Source organism: Delphinus delphis, chromosome 2 (genome assembly GCF_949987515.2).
Source record: "Delphinus delphis chromosome 2, mDelDel1.2, whole genome shotgun sequence".
Lineage (NCBI taxonomy): Eukaryota > Metazoa > Chordata > Mammalia > Artiodactyla > Delphinidae > Delphinus > Delphinus delphis.
In genome coordinates, this window is record NC_082684.1 from 105,107,881 (window position 1) to 105,133,787 (window position 25,907).

A 25,907-nucleotide genomic window follows, 5' to 3' on the forward strand; every position below is an offset into this window, starting at 1 on the left:
CAATGGCACTCTGCAGCATCAGGAACCGGGCTCCTTCTGTCTTACGTTCCTCTATTATTGTCTGTACGTGGTTTCTCCCTCATGGTCCAAGACAGATGCTGAGCTCTAGCCATAACATCCACATTCCAGACAGCAGGAAGAAGGACATGCATATTCCCTTCATGGACACTTTGCAGAAGATGCCCATGACACTTCCATTGGCCAGCTGCAAGAAAAGCTAGGGAATGCAGTATATTTTCTAGGTGGTCGTATTCCCACCTAAACACTAGATATTCTGCTATTAAGAAAAGAGTAGAAATGGATATTGGGGGGCAACTACCAGTCTCCAGATACACTAGGAAACTACAAGTAATTCTGATGATGGTCTTGATACAAAACTGGAAAAAAGGCCACATGCTGGAGGCTTACTGTATGAACATAGCAAAGCTCTTCAACGACTTAAATTTTACAAAACCACAGCTCCATTACTTGTACTATGCCACTGTTCCCTCTGCCACGTGGAATGAGTTTCACATTGAAAAGAATGGAATTTACGATAGTAAAAAGGATGTTCAGACCAAGGTAAATCCAGAGATGGTTATGAAAGCACACAGCACTCTGAGTTCAATCTTGCTTCTGCATTCAACACAGACTTTTTTTAAAAAACATCTTTATTGGAGTATAATTTCTTTACAATGTTGTGTTTCTGCTTTATAAAAAAGTGAATCAGCTATACATATACATATATCCCCGTATCTCCTCCCTCTTGCGTCTCCCTCCCACCCTCCCTATCCCACTCTTCTAGGTGGTCACAAAGCACCGAGCTGATCTCCCTGTGCTATGCGGCTGCTTCCCACTAGCTATCTATTTTACACTTGGTAGTGTATATATGTCCATGCCACTCTCTCACTTTGTCCCAGCTTACCCTTCCCCCGCCCCGTGTCCTCAAGTCCATTCTCTACACCTGCGTCTTTATTCCTGTCCTGCCCCTAGGTTCATTGGAACCTTTTTTTTTTTTTAGATTCCATAAATATGTGTTAGCATATGGTATTTGTTTTTCTCTTTCTGACTTACTTCACTCTGTATGACAGACTCTAGGTCCATCCACCTCACTACAGATAATTCAATTTCGTTTCTTTTTATGGCTGAGTAATATTCCATTGTATATACGTGCCACATCTTCTTTATCCATTCATCTGTCGATGGACACTTAGGTTGCTTCCATGTCCTGGCGACTGTAAGTAGTGCTGCAATGAAGATTGTGGCACATGACTCTTTTTGAATTATGGTTCTCTCAGGGTATATGCCCAGTAGTGGGATGGCTGGGTCGTATGGTAGTTCTATTTCTAGTATTTTAAGGAATCTCCATACTGTTCTCCATAGTGGCTGTATCAATCTACATTCCCATCAACAGTGCAAGAGGGTTCCCTTTTCTCCACACCCTCTCCAGCATTTATTGTTTGTAGATTTTTTGATGATGGCCATTCTGACTGGTGTGAGGTGATACCTCATTGTAATTTTGACTTGCATTTCTCTAATGATCAGTGATGTTGAGCATCCTTTCACGTCAACACAGACTTAATTCTGTTAACGTATGTTGGGTTTCTACGCAGTACTTTACTTCCTCCATCTCCCTTTATAAAAATCTTCCCTTTCATTACAGAGCCCTCTGTGCATTACAGTTGCACAGAGGACTAGCTCTTCATTTCTTCTGAGTACACTAAGCATATGTCTTCTAAAAGGTTCTTCAGTTTCTTATAGAAAACAATTTTCTTTGTCTTCAGGCTGTTCTTTCCCCCTCCATAATTTGGCAGCTTTTTGGTCCCCTTCTTTATCCTTGAACGGGAGCAACATCCACCCAGGCAGACTGTCTGCATGAGAGATGGTCAGAGGAGTCTCCCTTGCACCCCCCTTGGGGTTAGCAGCCGTCCTCCTCTGAGGTCTGGACCTGCAGATCAGGTCAACAGGTGCAAGTTCGTGCTCAGAGAGCGCTGCCAGCAGGCATGCACGGCTCTGCTGCACAGAGGGGGACTCCTGGCCTGCTCTCTGCCATTCTCTGGCTAAACCTGACAACTGATGTAGTTTGCTGTTTTGAAACTGCAATATGTGAAGGAATGTTCCCAGGCTCCTTATGCCTCTGCCCCTTCTTACAACATGGTAGGAAAAACCACGTCTTTGTCCATCTCCCTCTGCTCCCTGTCTTGGGTTTCCTAGTGGATGTAGAAAGTAAATCACAGAAGGGATGGTGCTCGGCTCTGGTCGGTGCAACTCCAGCTTCCCAGGCTCAGCAGGACACAGTGGGAGTAAAGCAAAGCCTCTTCCCACTTCCTTCCTGCAGGGCCATTGGAATTTCAGCCTCAGAGGCTGAAGTATGCAGAGGACATTCCAGGAACAGGCTTCTTTATTGGTCCCCATAGCACAAGAGATACAGTGAGAATCCCTGTCCTTTTCCGTCTCCCAACTTCTGACATATCTGTCATCTTATCTTTGGTTCGTTCATTGCTGTGGTCAGTTTTTGTCTCTACAGGAAGTTGGGAGGAGGCCCTGACCTCAGCCTCACAGCTGGCTGACAGGCCTCCGCTCCTTCCATCTCCTTCTCCACTCTCCAGGCGGCAGCCACAGTGCTCTGGCAGTGCACTCCGGACACTCCCCTGCGTAGAATACGCAGACTACGCCAGGGTCTCAACTGCCTACAGGGCAGACTCCAAAGCCTTTGGCTCAGCACACAAGGCCCTCCAGATCAGGCTCGTCTGCTGCTCCAGCCTCACCCTGAGGCAGGGCCCGTACCTGCTGGATCCAGCAGCCACCTGACACCAGGCAGAGGAGCCCTGGACACCCTGCCCGGTCCTACACATGCTGCTTCCTCCACCCAGAATGTTTTCTCCACCGTCCTTCCTTTCAGAACTCCCGCTTATCCTTTGGGACTCAACTCAAACACCCCCTTGTGAAGCCCTCCTAGACACAGGCACCCGCAGCATACCTCCTCTGTGGGCATCTATGAGCTGTGCTGAAATCGCTCGCTTGCCCCCGCCAACAAAAGCATTTGTTCCTCAGAGGCAAGAACCATGTCTTATTCACCTGTGTAGCTCTGGTAACAAGCACAGTGTCCTGAACCAAGAAGACCTGCCAAGTAGGGTTCTCTCAACTGGTGAGTTTGAAAATATCGCAGACACAGAATATCTAACCTCTAGGAAGGCATCTGATAAGGAGTGTAAGGAGTTCCACATGCCCCCAGTAGAGAGATACAGCTGAATGCTAATCATTTAGACACATCAGCAACTGATGAAAAACCCTTCACAGGGGGTGTTGATCAGGTATCCCAAAAGGAAGAAGAAGGGACAGACGGGGCTCTGCCAGGGCTAAGGTCTCTTAGTGAGCAGTGTAAGTGGAGAGAGAGGGCGAGCAGGTTCAGGAGGGACGGCCTGGAAAGATTCCTTGAAGGAACAGTCCACAGTGGGCAGGCACCCTTAAAAGGGATGATCTTAAGGGAGATAAACCAGGTAAGGGCCAGAACTGAGATGGAACTGACTAGGAAAGTAAATCAGGGCCCACTCCTGCCTCTAGAAAACTCACTACAAATGGCACAAGGACTCCCCCCACCCCTTGTCCTCCAAATCCTCAGCCAACAAGACAAAAGTGACGTGGCAGAACACAGCTAGCAAGAAAGACTTCCGATTCTTGGCCAGGGCTGTGACACAGCTGTCAGGAAAGGAGCGTGACCGGGGTGCCTTTGTAGAGGTCTGCTCTCTGGCTAACACGGGGGTGACGGCTCTGCTTACTCTACGCTCATCTACCCGAACCTGCGAGCTTCTCGGTTCGGGAGCCACGCCTACAAGAGATCGTGATTGGAAGAAGGTACTCGGAGGAGGCCTCCTTGATGGGGCTGGAATATGAAACCACACTCTGTGAGAAGCCGCTGACAGCAGTGAGGATGTGCTCCAACCAGAAAAGACCACTCCTGTCCTCAAATGTTGGAAATCTGGGGCCAAATATGGACAGAGCTGGACTCAACATGGAGGAGAACTTATGAAACTCAGAACTCTCCCTTGGGAAACCCTAACCCCCATCAGAGGCTGGATGGAGGGTGGTGGGGACTTGGTAGAAGACATGCACTCATGACAGTCTAAGCTTCTCTAAAACCGCACGTTAAGCAACCCAGGTCACTTTCTCTGTTTTAAAACTGTATAAGTTGTAAATTTATAAATTTGCTGAATGAGTTACCCTATTTGTTTAGAATATTCCCAAAATGTGTAACAACAGTACTTTCTCCTCCTTCAAAAAGTGGAGCATAATTGTATGTTATGTGTACCTTACCACAATAAAAAAAAAAAGTAGACCATAACTACCACAACTTAGTTTTTCTTTTATAACACAGGACGGTCTAGCAGAGCCATCTTTATGAGTATGAATGTCATTGTCCAGCACATACCTGTGGCCAGAACAAGACTGTGAAGGAAGCCAAGTTGTCCTCAGCACCTCACCCCCCTTCACCTTTTCTGTTTGGGCTCTTTGGCTCTCCTTAGATATTTCTCCAGCCTAGCAGCAGTCTACCGAGACTAAAAGCACCACGTAACTAAGATATTTTCTGCCCTTCCTCTGAGTGCTATCCATCAAATGCTAGAGAGAGAAGGGATCTTGGAAACCAAGTGTTCCAAATTTACAGCTGAGAAAACACATCCTCAGAGAAGACAGAGAGTTACCCAAAGGCAGCTGGGCAAGGGAAGAGCCGAGCATAGGACCCAGAGTCAGAGCTCTCTCCACACCTCCACATCCCTCATGGGTGTGCTGTCAGATAACACGTCAAACAAGTCTGGGCTACAGTGACAATGGCTAACTGCCATCAACCAGACAGAAACAGGAAAGGAACACAGGCAGCAAGGCAGGCAACACAGAGCAAGGCCCGAGCAAAGCTTTACTGGAGGTGGATCGCACCTGGGTAAAAGCCACCTCATCTGACTACCTGAAAGGTGAACTCTCAAGTACATGGAAATCACCATGTACCTGTAAACAACCTTCTGAGAGGATGTCATTTTCCTGTCAGCTCAGTTTTTAACTCCTGTTATATTTGGTTTTCAACCTTTTCTATCTCCTAAAAGTCAACATTTAAACGTCCTTAAAATTAATACATTATAAAATTTTACATTATATTGAAATTATGATTTGTCTTCCCCAACATAAAAGTTTTCTTTCAAATAAAATTGATATTTCACTTTCGCCTTGCTTCCATCAGCAGCAAATGACTTTCTTTAGAAAGTACTTTTCTTAGATTTATGTCTGCTACCCAAATTCTCTCATGATATTGATATTCTGCAAGTATGAGAAACAAGGCACATACACCTAACATTAGAAGACAATTTTCAAAATTTTTATAACTTTGAAAACATCTAGAAAACTATAATAACTCTTGTTGCAGTACTATGCAGGTGACAGTTGTGGTTAATTACATACAGGATTTCATCTTAACCCTTAACGGTTCACATTCAGATTTTCTTACTGTTTTAAGCAAAGCAAAACAAAACAAAAGAGACAGAGATCCCTCCCAGAAATAATAATATTCTAATGTCTTGCTTATTTTATTTGCATGGAAGGCAACTTAAAAGACACTGAATTTAACCTAATGTATCTGGGGCTGCGTTTACTGTCACAAATGAGGCCTGAGTCTCAGGCTTACCTGCACAGCACCTCCCCGTCCAGCTGTTGGGGATTTCTGTGGTCAATGATGATGATGTCATGATGTTTGTCCAGGAAACAGGCAAGGGCCGTCTGAGCCTCCTTGATAACTGTACACTTAAACCCTGCTTTTTCACATGCCCTACAGAATCCATTACACTGCTTATCTTCTTTGGGAAACACTAAAAGTACCTGAATCAAAAAAGCATGAACACTTTTAAAAAAAAAAAAAAAAGAAAGGTGTCGTTAGAATTGTCATTTCTTAACAAGCCACAGAAAACTCCCAAGTGTTTTCAAGGCAAGTACACAGATGTGAGCATAACGATCTGTTGAGTAAATCCTTTTCCTACATGTAACCCTGGGACGTTATCACTCAGCTCCGTGAAATGAGTGCTATCCTATCTGTTCTTAGTCTGGAAGTCAGTGCATGGATCATATGCTTATTTCTTTTGCTAATAAGCCCACTGGAAGAACTCAACAAAGACTTGATTAAGTACTTTATCTTAAAACTGAATCAATTAAAAAACACAAATATTTATTTTAGTTAACAGTAAGTTAACTAGGTAAGTCCTTAGATGGCAAACACCAATATTTCAGTCAAACTCCCAGAATACTTAATACTTTAAATAATACGTTTAAGTATTCTGACTCAAGACTTTATGTAATTCCTCCAAGTTAAAAAAAAAAATTACTTTTATTATAAGAGAGGAGACTTAAAGTAGACCAAAACGTTACAACTCAAAAACTGCCCGTTTAGTGACACAAGAATAGCACCAGGTGCAAGAGACAGCTGGCTGTCCTCGCGCCTGGCCTGGATGGGCGAGGCCTGCGTCTGCTGCCCTTTCCCCTGCGCGGCCAAGCCGCCACGCCAAACCTGGGGCAGGAGAGCACTGCTCCATCCCTTCACACTCAGACTGACTAACAGGGGGAAACTGTGGTACGTTGTACAGTCAAGGTGGGACAGCCTAAGGGAAAGAGACTGCAAAGCTGACAGAAACCCCATTCCCCAAGACTCAGTCCCTCTAAGCTTACCCAGGTGCACAAATACCACAAGTGCAAAGAGTTAAGAGAGCACATTTCTTCTGTGCTGCACAGCATGTGGGATCTTAGTTCCCTGACCGGGGATCAAACCCAGGCCCCCTGCATTGGGACCGTGGAGTCTTAATCACTGGACCACTAGGGAAGTCCCAAGAGCACATTTCTGCCAGTCCTTTTCACATTTTAAAAAATGTAACAGTGAGCATGCGTTTGTGTACAGGAAGCATCAAGTAACGCTGGAGCTAAATTTCAATTGGTTATTTTAATATTTTGGATTAGAAAATTTATAGATATTTTCTCTCTGCTAAAGCTGATTCAGTAACAGACGACCATGCTTTTACTCTCTACATTGGAAAATTTCAAACCTACAAAAAGTCATGAATGACAATAAATGCTAGAACACCCTTCTTCTAGTTTCATCAATTGTTAACATTTTGCCACCTTTGCTTTCTCTCTCTCTCCACATACATACTACACACGTACACACACACACAATTATACATATTATTTTATTGCTGAACCTTTTAAGGTAGGTTGCAGACATTTCATCTCTAAATACCTCAATGTGTATTTCTAAGAAGAGTACATTCCCTGATATAACTGTAGTACTGCTATCAAGTTCAGGGAATTCAATATTGATCCAATATTTTATCTAAAACAGAAGATTATTTTCAATGTATAACTTTAGACCCTCTCCCTCCCCGTCTTTAAAGAAAATCAAGGTGAAAATTACAGCATGGTATATTATTACCTGGAGCTGATCTGGATGAAATCTCATGGGGCCAAATTGTATATCAGCTACTGCTACCTGCAAGAAAAAGATCTGCTTAAAAATGAAAAGAGAAAAAAAAAAGATAAGCTTGCTTAAATTTTTCTCTCATCAGTGCCACAGATGAAAATGAAATTTCTACTCTAGAGAAAAATTACGTAAATACTTATTAGACACAGGGATCTCAGTTATCTCCTTATAAACCCCAGGAAAGGTGGAGAGCAGAGAAGGACACATAAAATGAGTCTGATCCCGGCTTTTCTTTTCCTAGCTGTGTGTGACTCTAAGTGAATTACCCAACCTTCGGCCTCAACTCCTCATGTGTTAAAGAGATCACGTGAGATTACAATATAAAGAGCCCCCAAAGATTAGACACTGAACGAACATTGGTTTCTTCCACGTCTACTCCCATCTTTCCCCTGATGGACAACGAAATCTTACATCTAAAATGGCACACACACAAAAAAGAAATCCAGCTATCAGAACCATGGGACCTCAAAGACTCCTTGTTGAGAAACGGTTAACACTTTCATTTTACAGACAAGCACGGTGCTTATCAATAAATGCTTATTGGGAATTTCCCTGGTGGTCCAGCGGTTAGGACTCTGTACTCTCACCGCTGGGGGGCCCGGGTTTGATCCCTGTTCAGGGAACTAAGATCCCACAAGCCTCGTGGTGCGGCCAAAAAAAAAAAAAAAAAGCTTATCTATTTGAGAACTTAACACCAACACACAAAGATAAATACCGTGTCATAACCAAACCCCAACAAGTAATAGAATCATAGCGCCAATGGAGGGCTCAGCATATACTGGGCACTGTGCTAAGGGCTGAACATACGTTATCTCGCTGAACCTTTGCAACATGCTGAGAGTTTACTTTGGAAAGCTGAGGTTCCAAGTACTTTGTTTAAGGCCACACAGCAGCAAGTGGCATCTGGGATTCCACTGACCAGTCTGTTTAGTTTTATAAACTGTGCTGCAAACCCAGGGCCACTGGAAGGTTTGGGAAGTCTGTGCACTGCACAAAGGAGCACAAGGGAGGGAGAATGGAGAGCTAAAATCCAGCCCCAAGCCATGAACCCTGGCCTTGGGTTGCTACCTGGAGGAAGAGACACATTTTGCAATTTTTCCAGAAACACTGTATATATGTGTTGAGGGGATCCCTATCCTACTCCAGGCCGCTGGGCGACGGGTGTGATTTCATACCTAAAACACAGCAGCAGCAGAACTAGATCTATAAACCTTCCCACAAGATACTTCCTAACTGCCTGCCACCTCCCATCTCTCCCCTCAAGCAGTGATCTCTCCTACAGTAAACACATGCAACAAAACCTGCTTAGTGATGGAGGAAGTCCATGTATATTTTTAACTGCTAGAAGCTGATGTCTACTAATTATGGGACACTGGCTCAGTTTCTGATTTGCTTTGTAGTAACTTCATCTCTCAGAAGGTGTAGAATGAGGGTCGCTACTACTCTAGACCTGAGACTGAGGAGGAGGGCTTTGCAGTAGGGTGGAAGGGTGAGCACAGACATCCCACAGCACCGTCTATCCTCCAGAGCTGGGCAGTCACCGGCCTCATCAAGAGGCACAGCTGGATGCCAAAGCCAGAATTTCTGACGGAATATGATCCAGGAGGTCCAAGAGAGTCTTAAAAGAGAGAGATGTGCTCTACGTAATCATACTCCCACAGTGCAGTGAGAAGGAAGGCAAGAGGCACCGAGAGAGACCAATCTGAACAATGACTATTTTGTTGGTTTTTATGAACAAAGTTTAAAGAAATGAATGAATGAAAGAACAAGAAATGATACAGGCCTACTGCTTGGAGAAGACAGTGAAACTACTCAGGAAAAAGAAAGAGAAGGAAGAAAATGACAGGAAAAAGAAGGGAAATCATTTTGCTGATTTTCTACAGTGTTGGGGCAGGGTGGAGTTGCACAAAAGAAACCAGAAAACCCATCAACAGGAGCGCTGTGCCACTGCCTAGGATGAAGCGGTTGCTGGACAGCACTTGGGTCCTCTGTGTGAAACGGCGGCTGCAGCCTCTCACAGAGGATACTCATGAAATTTGCTATGACGGATCAAGGAGACAAAAGATAAAGTCTGAACGGACAGAAAGAAAATATTTATAAATATCGTAAAAACATATACTAGGTCACAAAGAAAACTTTAAAACATATTCCTTGTACAGCCTTTATTTCCAACCATAAGGCAATCAAACCAAAATTAAAAACAGAAGAAATACCCCCTCCTTGGAAATTTTTAAACTCATGTAACTGCCGGATCAGAGAGGGAAATGCAAACTATGCCTACAGATTGCTTGGAAAATAATAAAAATGAGAATGTCATGTAATAAAACCTACAGGATACTAGTAAATTTTACTCAGAGGCAAAATTCACAGTCTTAGATCTTTCTGTCATGAAACAAGAATTAATATACTAAGCTTTCAAATCACTAAATTTGAGAAAGTCAACAGTACAAACTTAAGGAAACCAGGAGGAGAAAAATAAGCTAAAGGCTATAATAATTAATAAAACTTTAAAATGTTAACGACTAGCTTGATTTTAAAAAACACATACTATATAGTGTCGGTCACAAGCTGAGGGACGAGATAAAAGAATGGACAGCTATATGCTAACACATATATATGCAATCTAAAAAAAAAAAAGCGGTTCTGAAGAACCTCGGGGCAGGACAGGAATAAAGTCATAGACGTAGAAAATGGACTTGAGGAAACAGAGGGGGAAGGGTAAGCTGGGACGAAGTGAGAGAGTGGCACTGACATATATACCCTACCAAATGTAAAATAGATAGCTAGTGGGAAGCAGCTGCATAGCACAGGGAGATCAGCTCATGCTTTGTGACCACCTAGAGGGGTGGGATAGGGAGAGTGGGAGGGAGACGCAAGAGGAAGGGAATATAGGGATATATGTATACGTATAGCTGATTCACCTTGTTATACAGCAGCAACTAACACAACAACATAAAGCAATTATACTCCGATGAAGATGTTAAATAAATTAATAAATAATAAATAAATAAAAAGAATGGACAGCTAAGGGCAAAAGTCTCATTCTTCCTGGGAAAACAATTCTGAGTACATGGTCTACACCCAAAGTGGGTGAAATAACTTTTACAAACAAAGGACAGAGTAACTTTATGATCTCAACTTGTAAAAATAACTCACCGCCGCATTAATTCTAAGAAATAAAAGAAGATATAGATTAATTTTTTTAAAGAGCATGGATTCTACTTCAGTATAATTTTAGCAGTATCATTTTAAAACATTAACGTTTCAGCAACTCTATTTTACCATTGAATACTTTCTTTATTTACTTAACTAGATTGCATTTTAACCTTACATCCTGTCTACGGGGTATATCCGGCTCTCAGGACCTCTGTCAAGCGGTGTCCCAGCAGAGCCGGACAATTACTTACACCACTGCCCCCCCCCCAAAATAACCACCACCAGGAAATCTGATGACATTACTCAGTGAGCAGACGTCAGCAGTGGGCCCTCAAAGAGTAAACAACTTCCCAACTGCTCTGGATAAGGGGATCGGAACTACTAGAATTCGTGTATTCATCCTTTCTTTGTGTATGAAAATCAGAATCAAACTGACCTAATGCTTCAGGCCATAGCCCTCTTAATAATTATTTATTTTTCACATTAATATTTAGAAGGGAATAGTCATTTTCAAATCAGTTTTAATAACAGCTTCCAGCTTCAAAAGCAACTGATATTTTTAGGTAACACAGGAGCAATAATATATTCATGAACTGATATCAGTAATTATACAAGTTGTTGAATTTAGTCTTTTGGGTTTTTAAATATTTATATATTTATTAAGATTTATTGTTAAAAAAAGACTGTTAAATTGGGATATCAGATAAGAATGATGTCTGTTTGTATTTTATTATTTTAAAGTAATTTCTTGTTAATGGCTGATGGAAATCTGAAATACATTATTATTAGACACCTTGATGAACCACCTATCAGTTTTCTTTTGTTTGCCTAACTGACCTAACTGCGGGGCAAAGTTACTATGTTACCAATCTTGATCACCAGTGGGGGTAGGAGAGGAAAGAGATATATAATTCCAACCTGTCTAAATATTCTACTCCTCTGACCCTCCCTTATCCCTTGCCTGCTTTTTTATTTCTGCAGCTTTAGTTACCATTTGCCCCACTACATATTTTATTCTCTTCTTATTAAAGGAGTGTCTCTCCCATGAGAATGCAAGTTCTACAAAGACAGGGATTGTCTGCTTTATTTATTGCTATATTTCCAATACCCAAAACAGTGCCTAGCACACGGCAGACATTCAAAAAATATTTCTGAATGAATGTTTGCCCAACAGCTAATCTTTTTTTATCTCTGTATTTAAATTTTTATTTTATTAAGTCTTTTGAAAATGTAATGTATTTATTTTTTAACATCTTTATTGGAGTATAATTGCTTTACAATGAGCTAATCTTTTTGAACCAATCATTTATCTAAAAATCATACTCATACCAGCTTATACATATACACATGTATATAATACAGCACTTCCAGTTTTCAGAGTATTTTCATATATATTTTATATTGTAAAGGAACAGAAAGGGAGGAAGCAATCTTAGGAAAAGCCTAAGCACTAGGAACCACAAATGAATCATGTGACCTTTTTCCTACATCCTTTTATTAGAAACAGAAAGTTATGCTGGGATCAATTTATATTAATTGTTTACAAACCTAGGAACTATAGCAAAGACATAAATCAGATTTTGTCTTGAGCCATACTGTCCCTCCAGGCTTTCCCTGTACAGCCAGTGGCCATCTTGTCTCTCTCTGGGCAAAGAGTGGTAAATTGATCAAAGGGGCACAGCCTGGACAAGAGTCAGGAGACACCAGTTCTTAGGTGGGGAGAGTCAAAATTAACCCAGACATTTGGGGACCACCTACTTACTATGTTATAAGCCAAGCACAGAGGTAGGTACTGAGAGTGCAAAGACCAAATGCCTACCCTGTCCTGAGTAGGAGAAGGGGAAAACGTAAATTATGACAACATGGCGCAGATTTAATATAGAAAGAAGGTGTCTAGTATGTGCTAAAGACTTTGCTTCCAAACATATTTAAATCCAATTTAGTCCTTACCCTATGAGTAAGGGAAGCTCATTAACTCCATTTTATTGATGACCAAACTGAAGCTCAGAGCCGTATTATTAAAGCGCTGGTAAGTGGCAATGGTGGGAACTGGGCCCAATTCACAGGAACTTAATTCCTGTCGTCTTTTTTTTTAAAATAATAAATTTATTTATTTATTTTTGGCTGCGTTGGGTCTTCGTTGCTGCGCGCAGGCTTTCTCTAGTTGCAGCGAGCGGGGGCTACTCTTCCTTGCGGTGCGTGGGCTTCTTATTGCGGTGGCTTCTCTTGTTGCGGAGCACGGGCTCTAGGCGCGTGCGCTTCAGTAGTTGTGGCTCGCGGGCTCCAGAGTGTAGGCTCAGTAGTTGTGGGACACGGACTTAGATGCTCCTTGGCATGTGGGATCTTCCCGAACCAGGGTGTGAACCTGTGTCCCCTGCACTGGCAGGTGGATTCTTTTTTTTTTCTTTGGTACGCGGGCCTCTCACTGTTATGGCCTCTCCCGTTGCGGAGCACAGGCTCCGGACGCGCAGGCTCAGCGGCCATGGCTCACGGGCCCAGCCGCTCCGCGGCATGTGGGATCTTGCCGGACCGGGGCACGAACCCGTGTCCCCTGCATCAGCAGGCGGACTCTCAACCACTGCACCACGAGGGAGGCCCCCTGTGGTCTTTTCATGCTTCACTGGGAAAGGCCTAAAGTTACCTGACCCTAACCTGTATCTAGCTGAAATAAGACCAAGAACCTGGGAAGCAGCATCCATCCATTTGACAAATCTCTGTTGAACACTCACTATGTATCAGATGGTTTCCTAGGCACTGGGCATTCAACAGAGAACAAGACAGATAATATTGCTACACAGCAGGGAGGGGTTTGATGGAGAGTAACTGGGTTACTGTTTTGAATCAGAGTCAAGGAAGGCCTCTCTGAGGGGGAACTGTGGAAGGCGAGATCTGAATGACGAGGAGTCAGCCACGCCAGGAGTGGAGGAGGGAGCACCAGGCAGAGCACAGGACTGAAGGTGGGAACAGGGTGGACATTTCAGGAAAGGAGAGGGAAGAGTGCCGAGATGAGCTCACGGCTAGGCAGGAGCTGTAAGATGCGGAGCTTTCTAAGCCAGAACAAGAAAACTGGGTTTTATTCTAAATTTCATGAAGAGCCACTAGAAAGTTTTATACAAGGGAATGATATGATCTGATTTTTATTCTTTTCAGATCCCTTTGGGGACTTCCCTGGCAGTGCAGTGGTTAAGACTCCACGCTCCCAATGCAGGGGGCCCGGGTTTGACCCCTGGTCGGGGAACTAAAATCCTGCATACTGTGCAGTGCAGCCAATAATAATAATAATAATAATAAAATAAATGAATGAATGATCCCTTTGGCTACCTGTGGAAAACAGTCAGTGAGAGAGTGAGAGTAGAGGCAAAGAGACAGTAAGGAAGCTTCTGTAGTAGTCCAAGTGAGAGACGATGGTAGCCTGGCCTAGCAGTTGCCACGGAGATGAGTAGATGAATCTGGGGTGTGTTTTGCAGGTGGAGTGATCAGGACTTGCTAATGGACAGAACACAACCAAATCCACCGATTCCAAGACCAGAATTCTGATATCTGACTTGAAGTTTTACGTCAGTGCTGTGTGGAAATTTGGGGTTCTGCAGGGCATCCTAGTAGAAGCTGGTGTGGATCTGCTTGGTCCTTTCCAGATCCACCCACAAGATGGCACCAAGATCTACCCTGAGGCAAAGCTCCTTCCTAGCCGCTTCCCCTGGTCCTTCTCCCAGAGCAAGCAAAATACTCCATTATCCATCCTCAATGTCCCAGTCTCTTTTTTCTCCCCTTACCTGGTCTTAATATGCCCTTCAGTCAATTTAAACAGCACATATTTACAAGAAGGCTTTTATGTTACCTTGGATGCCAAAATCAAGTCACATGCTAGGGTGAAACAGTTCAGGTCCTTTTTTCCCAAACCCATAGTGCTGGGCAAAAAATGGTGTCTGGATTAAATGAACTATTTAAAGAGCTTATCACAGGGCTTCCCTGGTGGTGCAGTGGTTGAGAGTCCTCCTGCCAATGCAGGGGACACGGGTTCGTGCCCCGGTCTGGGAAAATCCCACATGCCACGGAGCGCATGGGCCCTTGAGCCATGGCCGCTGAGCCTGCGTGTCCGGAGCCTGTGCTCCGCAACAGGAGAGGCCACAGCAGTGAGAGGCCCGCGTAACGCAAATAAATAAATAAATAAATAAATAAAATAAAGAGCTTATCACAATTCCTGACAGTAAGCAAATGCCCAATAAATTCTAAATATCTACAGAAAAGGTTTTCCAAGAAGTTTTTGCTATGAAACTATAATTTTACACACACAGAGCTATTTCTTTCAGAGCACTTAGGTAATCTCTAATAAGAACCATTAACATCACAGTACCTTGAAATACTGTACAAAATAGGACCCACTTCTTAAATATTATGTTAATGTAGTTGATACAGGGGACAAATAAAGGTTTTCTAGAAACCCTGCAAGGAGACTGCCTCGGAAGGTGAAAACAGAATCAACCCAGAAAAACTGAGGATAGCAACTGAAGGATTAACCCAACCCATGAGCCTCTCTTTCACTGTGTCAGTGAAATTTAAGAATCCTCAAATCCAACTGCAGAAATCTAGCTATAACATCATGGAGGCAAGACCAGAATCTACTTCTTCCCCACCCCCTCCAAAAAGAGAAGACTGACCACTTGGATCTTCCCGTCAGAATGAGGAGGGTGTACAGGCAGCCCAGCAGAGGGAAGCCAGAGGTTGAGAACTCAGTGCTATTGATTCAGCTCCCTCCCAGAGAAAAACTGAATCCAGCAGGCATGGATGATCTAGATATCAAAAGGAATATTCCTAGCTTATAAATTAATAAATTAGCATCCTGCCTCTCTCTGGGACAAGTCTATTTCAGGCGTATTTACATTTATCAGTCGTGTTTATCTCACACCCTGCACACTCAGACAGCAGTGAGCCTTATTCAGAAGGCTCCACAGCTGCTTGCCCGCCCACATGACCACTCCCACAAACCCGACTGCAAGCCCCAGCCTAGATTTTACTGGGTTTGCTTAATGGACCTCAGTGCTGTCTGAAGGGGATTACACTGAGAATGACAACCCACGCAACACAGTGAATTATCCAGAATCATCCAAACTTCCCTTCACCAATACTCCTGAGGTGGGACACATATGGGTTTGAACTCTGACTCCTCTCCCCTGAAAAACTGTAACTTTAGGCAAGTTTCTTCACTTTGCTAAATCTCACCTGGAAATTAGTGACTGTGAAGATGAAATGAGTAACAGATATGCAGCTCTCTGCATGGTGCCTGGCATACAGTTAAGTGCTCCATAGCGAGCAGCCATTATCACTAGTGAAAGGGGATGCATGAGCATTCACGATGCCCCTGGTTTGGTTCTAGAGCAATGAAGAAATCCTTACTAGGTATGGAAGCTAAAAACGTAGGTTTTGACAGAAAGTGGGTTTCCAAACTCAGTTGTGGCACGCAGGCCCTAGAGTGCGCAGACTTCAGTAGTTGCAGTGCGTGGGTTCAGCAGTTGTAGCTCGCAGGCTCTAGGGCGCAGGCTCAGTAGCTGTGGCGCACGGGCTTAGTTGCTCCGCGGCATGTGGGATCTTCCCGGACCAGGGCTCGAACCCGTGGCCCCTGCATTGGCAAGCGGATTCTTAACCACTGTGCCACCAGGGAAGTCCTAAGGTAAAATCTTGACCAGAAGTTGTCTGGTATTTATGTTTCTAAAATGTATATCTACATCCACCAAACTAAATATATTTTTAAGACTTTTTTCAGAGTACTTTTAGGTTTACAACAAAATTAAGAGGGAGGTACAAAAATTTCCATTATACCCCCGCCCCCACACAGGCACAGCCTCTGCCATCATTAACATCACTCACCAGAACAGTACATTTTTTAACCAAGGATGAACCTACACTGACACATCATAATCACCCCAAATCCATACTCTACCTTAGGGTTCACTCTTGGTGTTGTACATTCTATGGGTTTGGACAAATATACAGTGATGTGTATCCATTATAATATCCTATAGAGTATTTTCACTGCCCTAAAAATCCTCTGTACTCTACCTGTTCATCCCTCCCCACCCCCTACCACTGGCAACCATTTATCTTCTTATTGTCTCCATAGTTTTTTGCCTTTTCTAGACTACCATATAGTTGGAATCATACAAGTATGTAGCCTTTTCATATTGGCTTCTTTCACTTAGTAATACGGATTTAAGGTTCCTCCATGTCTTTTTTGTGGCTTGATAGCTCATTTCTTTTTAGTACTGAATAATATTCCACTGTCTGGATGTACCAAATTTATCCATTCACCTACTGGAGGACATCTTGGTTGCTTCTAAGTTTTGACACTTATGAATAAAGCTGCTATAAACATGCTTACGCCGGTGTTTGTATAGATATGTTTTCAACTCCTTTGGGTAAATACCAAGGAGAGCAATTGCTAGATCGTATGATAAGAGTATGTTTAGTATTGTAAGAAACTGCCAATCTGTCTTCCAAAGTGGCTATGCCATTTTGCATTCCCCCTAGCACTGTTTGCACCCTCCAACCCCATTGCTCCACATCCTTGTCAGTATTTGGTGTTGTCAGTGTTCCAGATTTTGGCCATTTAAATAGGTGTGGAGTAGTATCTTACTGTTGTTTTAATCTGCATTTCCCTGACGACACATGATGTTGGGCATCTTTTCATATGCTTCTTTGCCATCTGTATATCTTCTTCGGAGGTGGCTGTTAAGGTCTTTGGCCCATTTTTTAATCAGATTGTTCATTTTCTAACTGTTGCGTTTTTAAGAGTTCTTTATGTATTTTGGACACCAGTCTCTTATCAGACACATCTTTTGCATATATTTTTCCCAGTCTGTGGCTTGTCTTCTAATTCTTTTGATATTGTCTTTCACAGAGCAGAAGTGTTTAATTTTAATGAAGTCCAGTGTATCAATTATTTCTTTCATGGATTACATCTTTGGTGTTGTATCTAAAAAAGCATCACTATAACCAAGGTCATCTAGGTCTTCTTCTATGTTATCTTCTAGGAGTTTTATAGTTTTACATTTTACTTTCAGGCCTATGATCCACCCTGAGTTAATTTTTGTGAAGGGTGTGACAACTGTATCTAAATCCATTATTTGGGATATGGCTGTCCAGTTGTTCCAGCACCATTTGTTGAAGTGACAATCTTTGTTCCATTGTATTGCCTTTGCTCCTTTGTCAAAGATCAGTTGGCTATATTTATGTGTGTCTATTTCTGGGCTTCCAACTTTGTTCTTTAATATTGTATAGCTATTCCAGGTCTTTCGCCTCTCCATGTAAATGCTTTAATCAGTTTGTTAATATCCATAAAGTAACTTGCTGAGATTTTGACTGGGATTGCATCGAATCTATAGATCAAGTTGGGAAGAACTGACATCTTGACAGTATTGAGCCTCCCTACCCACAAACATGGAATATCTCTCCATTTACTTGGTTCATCTTTGATTTTCTTCAGAATTTTTTAGTTTTCCTCATATAGATCTTGCACATATTTTGTTAGATTTATACCTAAGTTTCTTTTGTTGTTTTTTGGGTGCTAATGTAAATGGTATTGTGTTTTTATTTTCAAATTGTGCTCGCTCATTGTTAGTATATAGGAAAGCAATTGACTTCTGTATATTAGTCGTGTATCCTGCAACCTTGCTATAATCACTTACTAGTTTCCGGAGTTCTTCTGTCTGTTGTTTTGGATTTTCTATACAGACAATCATGTCATCTGTGAACAATGACAGTTTTATGTCTTCCTTCCCAAGCTGTATACCTTTTATATCCTTTTCTTGACTTTTTGCATTAGCAAGGACTTTCAGTATGATGTTAAAAAGAAGTGGTGAGAGGGGACATCACTACCCTGTACCTGATTTTAACAGGAAAGCTTCAAGTTTCTCGCCATTTAAGTATGATATGAGCTGTAGGTTTTTTGCAGATATTCTTTATCAGGTTGAGGGCGTTCCCCTCTAATCCTAGTTCGCTGAGCAACTTTTATCGTGAATGGGTTTTGGATTCTGTCAAATGTTTTCTCTATCTACTGATATGATCATGTGATTTTTCTTTTTTAGTCAGTTGATGTTGTGGATTAATTTTCTGATGTAGGAGCAGTCTTGTTTACCTGGGTCTGTTTATATCTTTTTTATTTGATTTGCTAATACTTTGTTGAAAAATTTTGCATCTATGTTCAGGAGAGATGTTGGTCTACAGTTTTCTTTTCTTGTAACGTCTTTGTCTGGTTTTGGCATGAGGGAAATGCTGGCTTCATAGAATGAGTTAGAAAGTACTCCCTCTTCTTCTATCTTCTGAAAGAGATTGGAGAGAACTGGTATAATTTCTTCCTTAAATGTTTGGTAGAAATGATCATATGGTTTTTATTCCTCAGTTTGTTGATGTGGTGTAACACTGATTGATTTGCGAATACTGAAGAAACTTTGCATCCCTGGGATAAATCCCACTTGATCATGGTGTATGCTCCTTTTAAAGTATTGTTGGATTCACACTGCTAGTATTTTGTTGAGGATTTCTGCATCTATGTTCATCAGTGATATTGGCCTATAATTTTCTTTTTTGTGGTATCTTTGTTTTTGGTATCAGGGTGATGGTGGCCTCACAGATGAGTTTGGGAGTATTCCTTCCTCTGCAATTTCTTGGAATCGTTTCAGAAGGAGAGGTGTTAACTCTTCTCTAAATGTTGATAGAATTCGCCTGCGAAGCCATTTGGTCCTGGACTTTTGTTTGTTGAGAGGTTTTGGCTTTTGTTTTTCTTTGGCTGTGCTGCTACACAGCTTGCGGGATCTTAGTTCCCCGACCAGGGACTGAATCCGGGCCCTCGGCACTGAAACCGCAGTCTTAACCATTGGACCACCAGGGAATTCCCTTGTTGGGAGTATTTTAATCACAGTTTCAATGTCAGTACTTGTGATTGGTCAGTTCATATTTTCTATTTCTTCCTGGTTCAGTCTTGGAAGGTTGTACCTTTCTAAGAATTTGTCCATTTCTTCCAGGTTGTCCATTTTATTGGCATATAGTTGCTTGTAGTCGTCTCTAACGATCCTTTGTATTTCTGTGGTGTCCATTGTAACTTCTCCTTTTTCATTTCTTATCTTATTGCTTTGAGCCCTCTCCCTTTTTTTCTTGATGAGTCTGGCTAAAGGTTTATCCATTTTGTTTATCTTTTCAAAGAACCAGCTTTTAGTTCATTAATCTTTTCTATTGTTTTCTTCGTTTCTGTTTCATTTATTTCTGCTCTGATCTTTATGATATCTTTCCTTCTACTAGCTTTGGGTTTTGTTTCTTCTTCTCTCTCTAGTTGCTTTAGGTGTAAGGTTAGTTTGTTTATGTGTGATTTTTCTTGTTTCCTGAGATAAGATTGTACCGTATTGCTATAAACTTCCCTGTTAGTACTGCTTTTGCTGCAACCCATCGGGTTTTGGATCATCGTGCTTATGTTTTCATTTGTCTCTAGGTATTTTTTGATTTCCTCTTTGATTTCTTCAGTGATCCATTGGTTGTTTAGTAGCATACTGTTTAGCCTCCATGTGTTTGTGGGTTTTACAGCTTTTTTCTTGTAGTTGATTTCCAATCTCAAAGTGCTGTGGTCAGAAAAGATGGTTGATATGATTTCAATTTTCTTAAGTTTCCTGAGGCTCGCTTTGTGGCCCAACACGCAATCAATCCTGGAGAATGTTCCATGTGCACTGGAGAAAAATGTGCGTTCTGCTGCTTTTGGATGCAATGCTCTATAAATCTCAATTAAGTCCATCTGGTCTAATGTGTAATTTAAGGCCTGTGTTTACTTATTTATTTTCTGTCTGGATGATCTGTCCATTGATGAAAGTAGGGTGTTAAAGTACCCCACCATTATTGTGTTACTGTTGACTTCTCCTTTTATGACTGTTAATATTTGCCTTATATAGTGAGATCCTCCTATGTTGGGTGCATATATATTTATAATTGTTGTATCTTCTTCTTGAATTGATCCCTTGATCATTATGTAGTGTCCTTCTTTGGAAGAATCAATATTGTCAAAATGACTATACCACCCAAGGCAATCTACAGATTCAATGCAATCCCTATCAAATTACCAATGGCATTTTTCACAGGACTAGAACAAAAAAATCTTAAAATCTGTATGGAGACACAAACGATCCTGAATAGCCAAAGCAATCTTCAGAAAGAAAAACAGAGTTGGAGGAATCAGGCACCCGGACTTCAGACTACACTACAAAGCTACAGTCATCAAAATGGTACGGTACTGGCACAAAAACAGAAATACAGATCAGTGGAACAGGATAGAAAGCCCAGAAATAAACCCACACACACCTACGGTCAATTAATCTACAACAAAGGAGGCAAGACTATACAATGAAGAAAAGACAGTCTCTTCAATAAATGGTGCTGGGAACACTGGACAGCTACACTTAAAAATAAATGAAATTAGAACATTCTTTAACACCATACACAAAAGTAAACTCAAAATGGATTAAAGACCTAAATTTAAGACCGGATACTATAAAACTCTTAGAGGAAAACATAGGCAGAACACTCTTTGACAAAAATCGCAGCAATATCTTTTTCAATCCGTCTCCTAGAGTAATGGAAATAAAAACAAAATAAACAAATGGAACCTAATTAAACTCAAAGGTTTTTGCACAGCTAAGGAAACCATAAACAAAATGAAAAGACAATCCACAGAATGGGAGAAAATATTTGCAAACAATGTAACCTAGAAGGGATTAGTCTCCAAAATTTACAAACAGCTCATGCCATTTAATATCAAAAAAACAAACAACCCAATCAAAAAATGGGCAGAAGACCTGAATAGACATTTCTCTAAAGGACACATACAGATGGCCAAGAGGCACAAGAAAAGATGCTCAACATCGCTAATTATTAGAGAAATGCAAATCAAAACTACAGTGAGGTATCACCTCACACTGGTCAGAATGGCCATCATCAAAAAATCTACAAACAGGGCTTCCCTGGTGACGCAGTGGTTGAGAGTCCGCCTGCCGATGTAGGGGACACGGGTTCGTGCCCCGGTCTGGGAAGATCCCACATGCCGTGGAGCGGCTAGGCCCATGAGCCACGGCCGCTAAGCCTGCGTGTCCGGAGCCTGTGCTCCACAACAGGAGAGGCCACAACAGTTGAGAGGTCCGCGTACCGCAAAAGAAAAAAAGAATCTACAAACAATAAATGCTGGCGAGGGTGTGGAGAAAAGGGAACTCTCCTACACTGTTGGTGGGAATGTAAACTGGTATACCCGCTATGGAGAACAGTTATCGAGGTACCTTAAAAAGCTAAAAATAGAGCTACCATATGATCCCACAATCCCACTCCTAGGCATATATGCGGAGGAAACCACGGTTTGAAAGGATACATGCACCCCAATGTTCACTGCAGCACTGTCTACAATAGCCAAGACATGGAAGCAACCTAAATGTCCATTGACAGATGAATGGATAAGAAGATGTGGTACATGGACTTCCCTGGTGGCGCAGTGGTTAAGAATCCACCTGCCAATGCAGTGGACACAGGCTTGAGCACTGGTCCAGGAAGATCCCACATGCCGTGGAGCAACTAAGCCCGTGCGCCACAACTACGGAGCCTGCGCTCTAGAGCCCGTAAGCCACAACTACTGAGCCCGTGTGCCACAACTACTGAAGCCCAAGCGCCTAGAGCCCGTGCTCCAAAACAAGAGAAGCCACTGCAATGAGAAGCCTGCGCACCACAACGAAGAGTAGCCCCCTCTTGCTGCAACTAGAGAAAGCCCGCACGCAGCAACAAAGACCCAATGCAGGGCTTCCCTGGTGGCACGGTGATTGAGAGTCCACCTGCCGATGCAGGAGACATGGGTTTGTGCCCCGGTCCCGGAAGATCCCACATGCCGTGGAGCGGCTGGGCCCGTAAGCCATGGCCGCTGAGCCTGCACGTCCGGAGCCTGTGCTCCACAACGGGAGAGGCCACAACAGTGAGAGGCCCGCATACCACAAAAAAATAAATAAATAAAAATAAAAATTGAATGTTTAAAAAAAAAAAGACCCAATGCAGCCAAAAATAAATTAATTTAAAAAAAAAGATGTGGTACGTATATACAATGGAATATTACTCGGCCATTGTAAAGAATGAAATAATGGGACTCCCCTGGTGGTGCAGTGTATAAGACTCCATGCTCCCAATGCAGGGGGCCCAGGTTCAATCCTCCCTGGTGAGGGAACTAGATCCCGTGTGCATGACACATCTAAGAGTTCGCATGTCACAACTAAGGAGCCCGCATGCTGCAACTAAGGAGGTGGCGAGCCGCAACTAAGGAGCCCACCTGCCACAACTGAGGAGCCTACGTGCTGCAACTAAGTAGCTGGTGAGCTGCGATTAAACAGCCCACGAACCGCAACTAAGGAGCCCAGCAGCCGCAACTAAGACCCAGTGCAGCCAAATAAATAAAAGAATGAAATAACGCCATTTGCAGCAACATGGATGGACCTGGAAATTATCATACTAAGTGAAGTAAGTCAGACAAAGACAAATGTCATATGATATTGCTTATGCGCAGAATCTATTTAAAAAACGATACAAATGAGCTTATTTACAAAACACAGACAGACTCACAGACTTAGAGAACAAACTTATGGTTACCAGGAGGGAAGGGTGGAGAGGAGGGATAGACTGGGAGTTTGGGACTGACATGTACACCCTGCTGTATTTAAAATAGATAACCAACAAGGACCTATGGTATAGCACAGGGAACTGTGCTCAATATACTGAAATAACCTAAATTGGAAAAGAAGCTGAAAAAGAATAGATACATGTATATGTATAACTGAATCACTTTGCTGTATACCTGAAACTAACACAACATTGTTAATCAACTATACTCCAATAGAAAATAGAAATTAAAAAAAATGTTTGGTAGAATTCACCAATGAAACCATACAGGACTGGTGCTCTCTGCTGTGGAAGGTTATTAACTACTGACTCAATTTCTTCAATAGATATAGGTCTATTCAGATCTATTCCTTCTCACGTGAGTTTTGGCAGATAGCGTCTTTGAAGGAATTTGTCCATTTCATCTATGTAATCAAATGTGTGGGCACAGAGCTGGTTCACAGTATTCTTTTACTAACCTTTCAGTTTCCGTGGGCTCTGCAGTGAAGTCTACTCCTTCATTTCTGATATTAATCATTTGTGTCTTCTTTTTTAGTTAGCCTTCTATAGAGGCTTATAGATTTTATTGATCTTTTCAAAGAACCAGCTTTTGGTTTCAAGGATTTTCTCTACTGATTTCCTGTTTTCAATTTCATTGATTTCTGCTCTAATTCTTATTATTTCTTTTCTTCTGCTTACTTTGGATTTAATTTGCTCTTCCTTTTCCCTAAGTTTTCTAAAGTGAAAACTTAGATTACTGATTTTAGATCTTTCCTCTTTTCCAATATATGTATTCAATGCCACAAATTTTTCTCTAAGCACTGCTTTTGCTGCATCCCACAAATCTTGATAAATTGTATCATTTTCATTTAGTTCAAAATATTTTAAAATTTCTCTTGAGATTTCTTGTTTGACCCATGTGTTATTTAGAAGTGTACTGTTTAATCTCCACATATTTTGGGATTTTCCAGTTACCTTTATGTTATTGATTTCTAGTTTAATTCCATTGTGGTCTGAGGACAGACATTGTATGACTTCTATTCTTTTAAATTTGTTAAGGTGTTGTGGCCCAGAATGTGGTCTATCTTAGTGAGGGTTCCATATGAGCTTAAGAAAAATGTACATTCTGCTGTTGCTGGATAAAGTAGTCAATAGATGTCAATTTTATCCAGTTAACTGATGGTACTGTCGAGTTCAACTATGTCGTTCCATAGTTTTGCCTGCTGGATTTGTCCATTTCTGAAATGGGGTGCTGAAGTTTCCTACTGTGATAGAAGAATCCACTATCTCTCCTTGCAGTTCCATTGGTTTTTGCCTGATGCAGTTTGATGCTCTGTTGTTGGGTGCATATACATCAAGAATTGTTGTGACTTCTTGGAGAGCTGACCTCTTTGTCATATGTAGTACCCTTCTTTATCCCTGATAACTTTCCTTACTTTGATGTCCGCCCTGTCTGAAATTAATGTAGCTAGTCTGCTTGCTTTTGATTAGTGTTAGCGTGGTACATCTTTCTCTATCCACTTTACTTTTAATGTATATGCGCTTTTATATTTAAAGTGGATTTCTTGTAGATAACATTTTTTTCTGCTATTTACTGCGGGAATCTGCTCAGGCTCCTGCAGATAAATCTCACAATGTCGTGGGGGCCGCCATGCCACGGTTCCCCTGGAGATTTTAACTCTGAGTTACCTGCACTGAGCTGCCAGCAATTCACTAGTCACAGTTCAGGTTTTCCTACCTGGCACTGTTTGGTGTGGAGGTTTCTCTGCATGAGTCTCTGGTAAGCAGTGACTCCCTGTATTTGCCTAGCTATCCAATCTCGGGGGCAACAGTTTACCCTGTGCCTTCCCCTCTATTATGGATTTAAGAACAGTTGTTAACTTTTCAGTCTGTTCAGCCTTAATTGTTGTTAGGACAGAGTGTTGACTTCCAAGCTCCTTATGTACAGAACTGGAAACCAGAAGTCTAATACATTTTGAACAAAATTATGTGCAGGAAGTCTCAATTTACAGTCCGAATATACTTGTTAGATCATAGTAGTCATAACTGTATAAGAGTGCTGGAAAGCAGGGAGTGTCAAAGGGAATGTCATCTCTGAAACTGGTGCAGAGAGCATCCCAGCACCATCCTCCCTGAGACCGCTCTCTGCTTCCTTTGACAGGTTATGGGGGGGAGGGGAAGGGGGGCAGGCAAATTGACCTTATTAGCGCATTCAGAGCAACCACTTGTTAATAACTATTGGTGATTAAAAAGTGTTATTTTAAGCATTTTACATTCTAATATGCTAGACTTATTCATGTACAGTGGTTTAGTAAGTTATAGTTATGCTTTAGGAAATAAGTTCAGGGTTTTGAGTTGACTTATAATGAATTGTAATTTTTCCCATTCAAAACAGTAAGAAATGACTCCTAGTTGAAATTTTCACTTAGCGTATGTGATGTTCAGGAACCAATCACTAAGGTTACGCCAAAACTGCCTATGCATACCCTATGTCCCAGAAGTGAGAATTTTGGGTCTATTCACATAGATCTTTAAGGGGACATGAGCAAAGATGCCTGTCCAGGGTTATGCGTAGTGGTGGCAAGGAATTGCAAGCAATATGGGTATG

The 25,907-nt window shown here is 42.0% G+C and overlaps 1 protein-coding gene across 2 annotated transcripts in view; it reads right to left on the reverse strand.

Annotated features, from left to right (window-relative positions):
- PDE8A (phosphodiesterase 8A) overlaps positions 1-25,907 on the reverse strand; it is a 136,598-nt gene that overhangs the window by 61,009 nt on the left and 49,682 nt on the right. For both annotated transcript variants that reach the window (XM_060005363.1, XM_060005362.1), the window contains exons 2-3: positions 7,439-7,495; positions 5,651-5,841 (exon numbers count right to left, since the gene is read on the reverse strand). In XM_060005363.1, the coding sequence (XP_059861346.1) occupies positions 5,651-5,841; positions 7,439-7,495 (248 nt within the window). The remainder of the gene's footprint in view (positions 1-5,650; positions 5,842-7,438; positions 7,496-25,907) is intronic.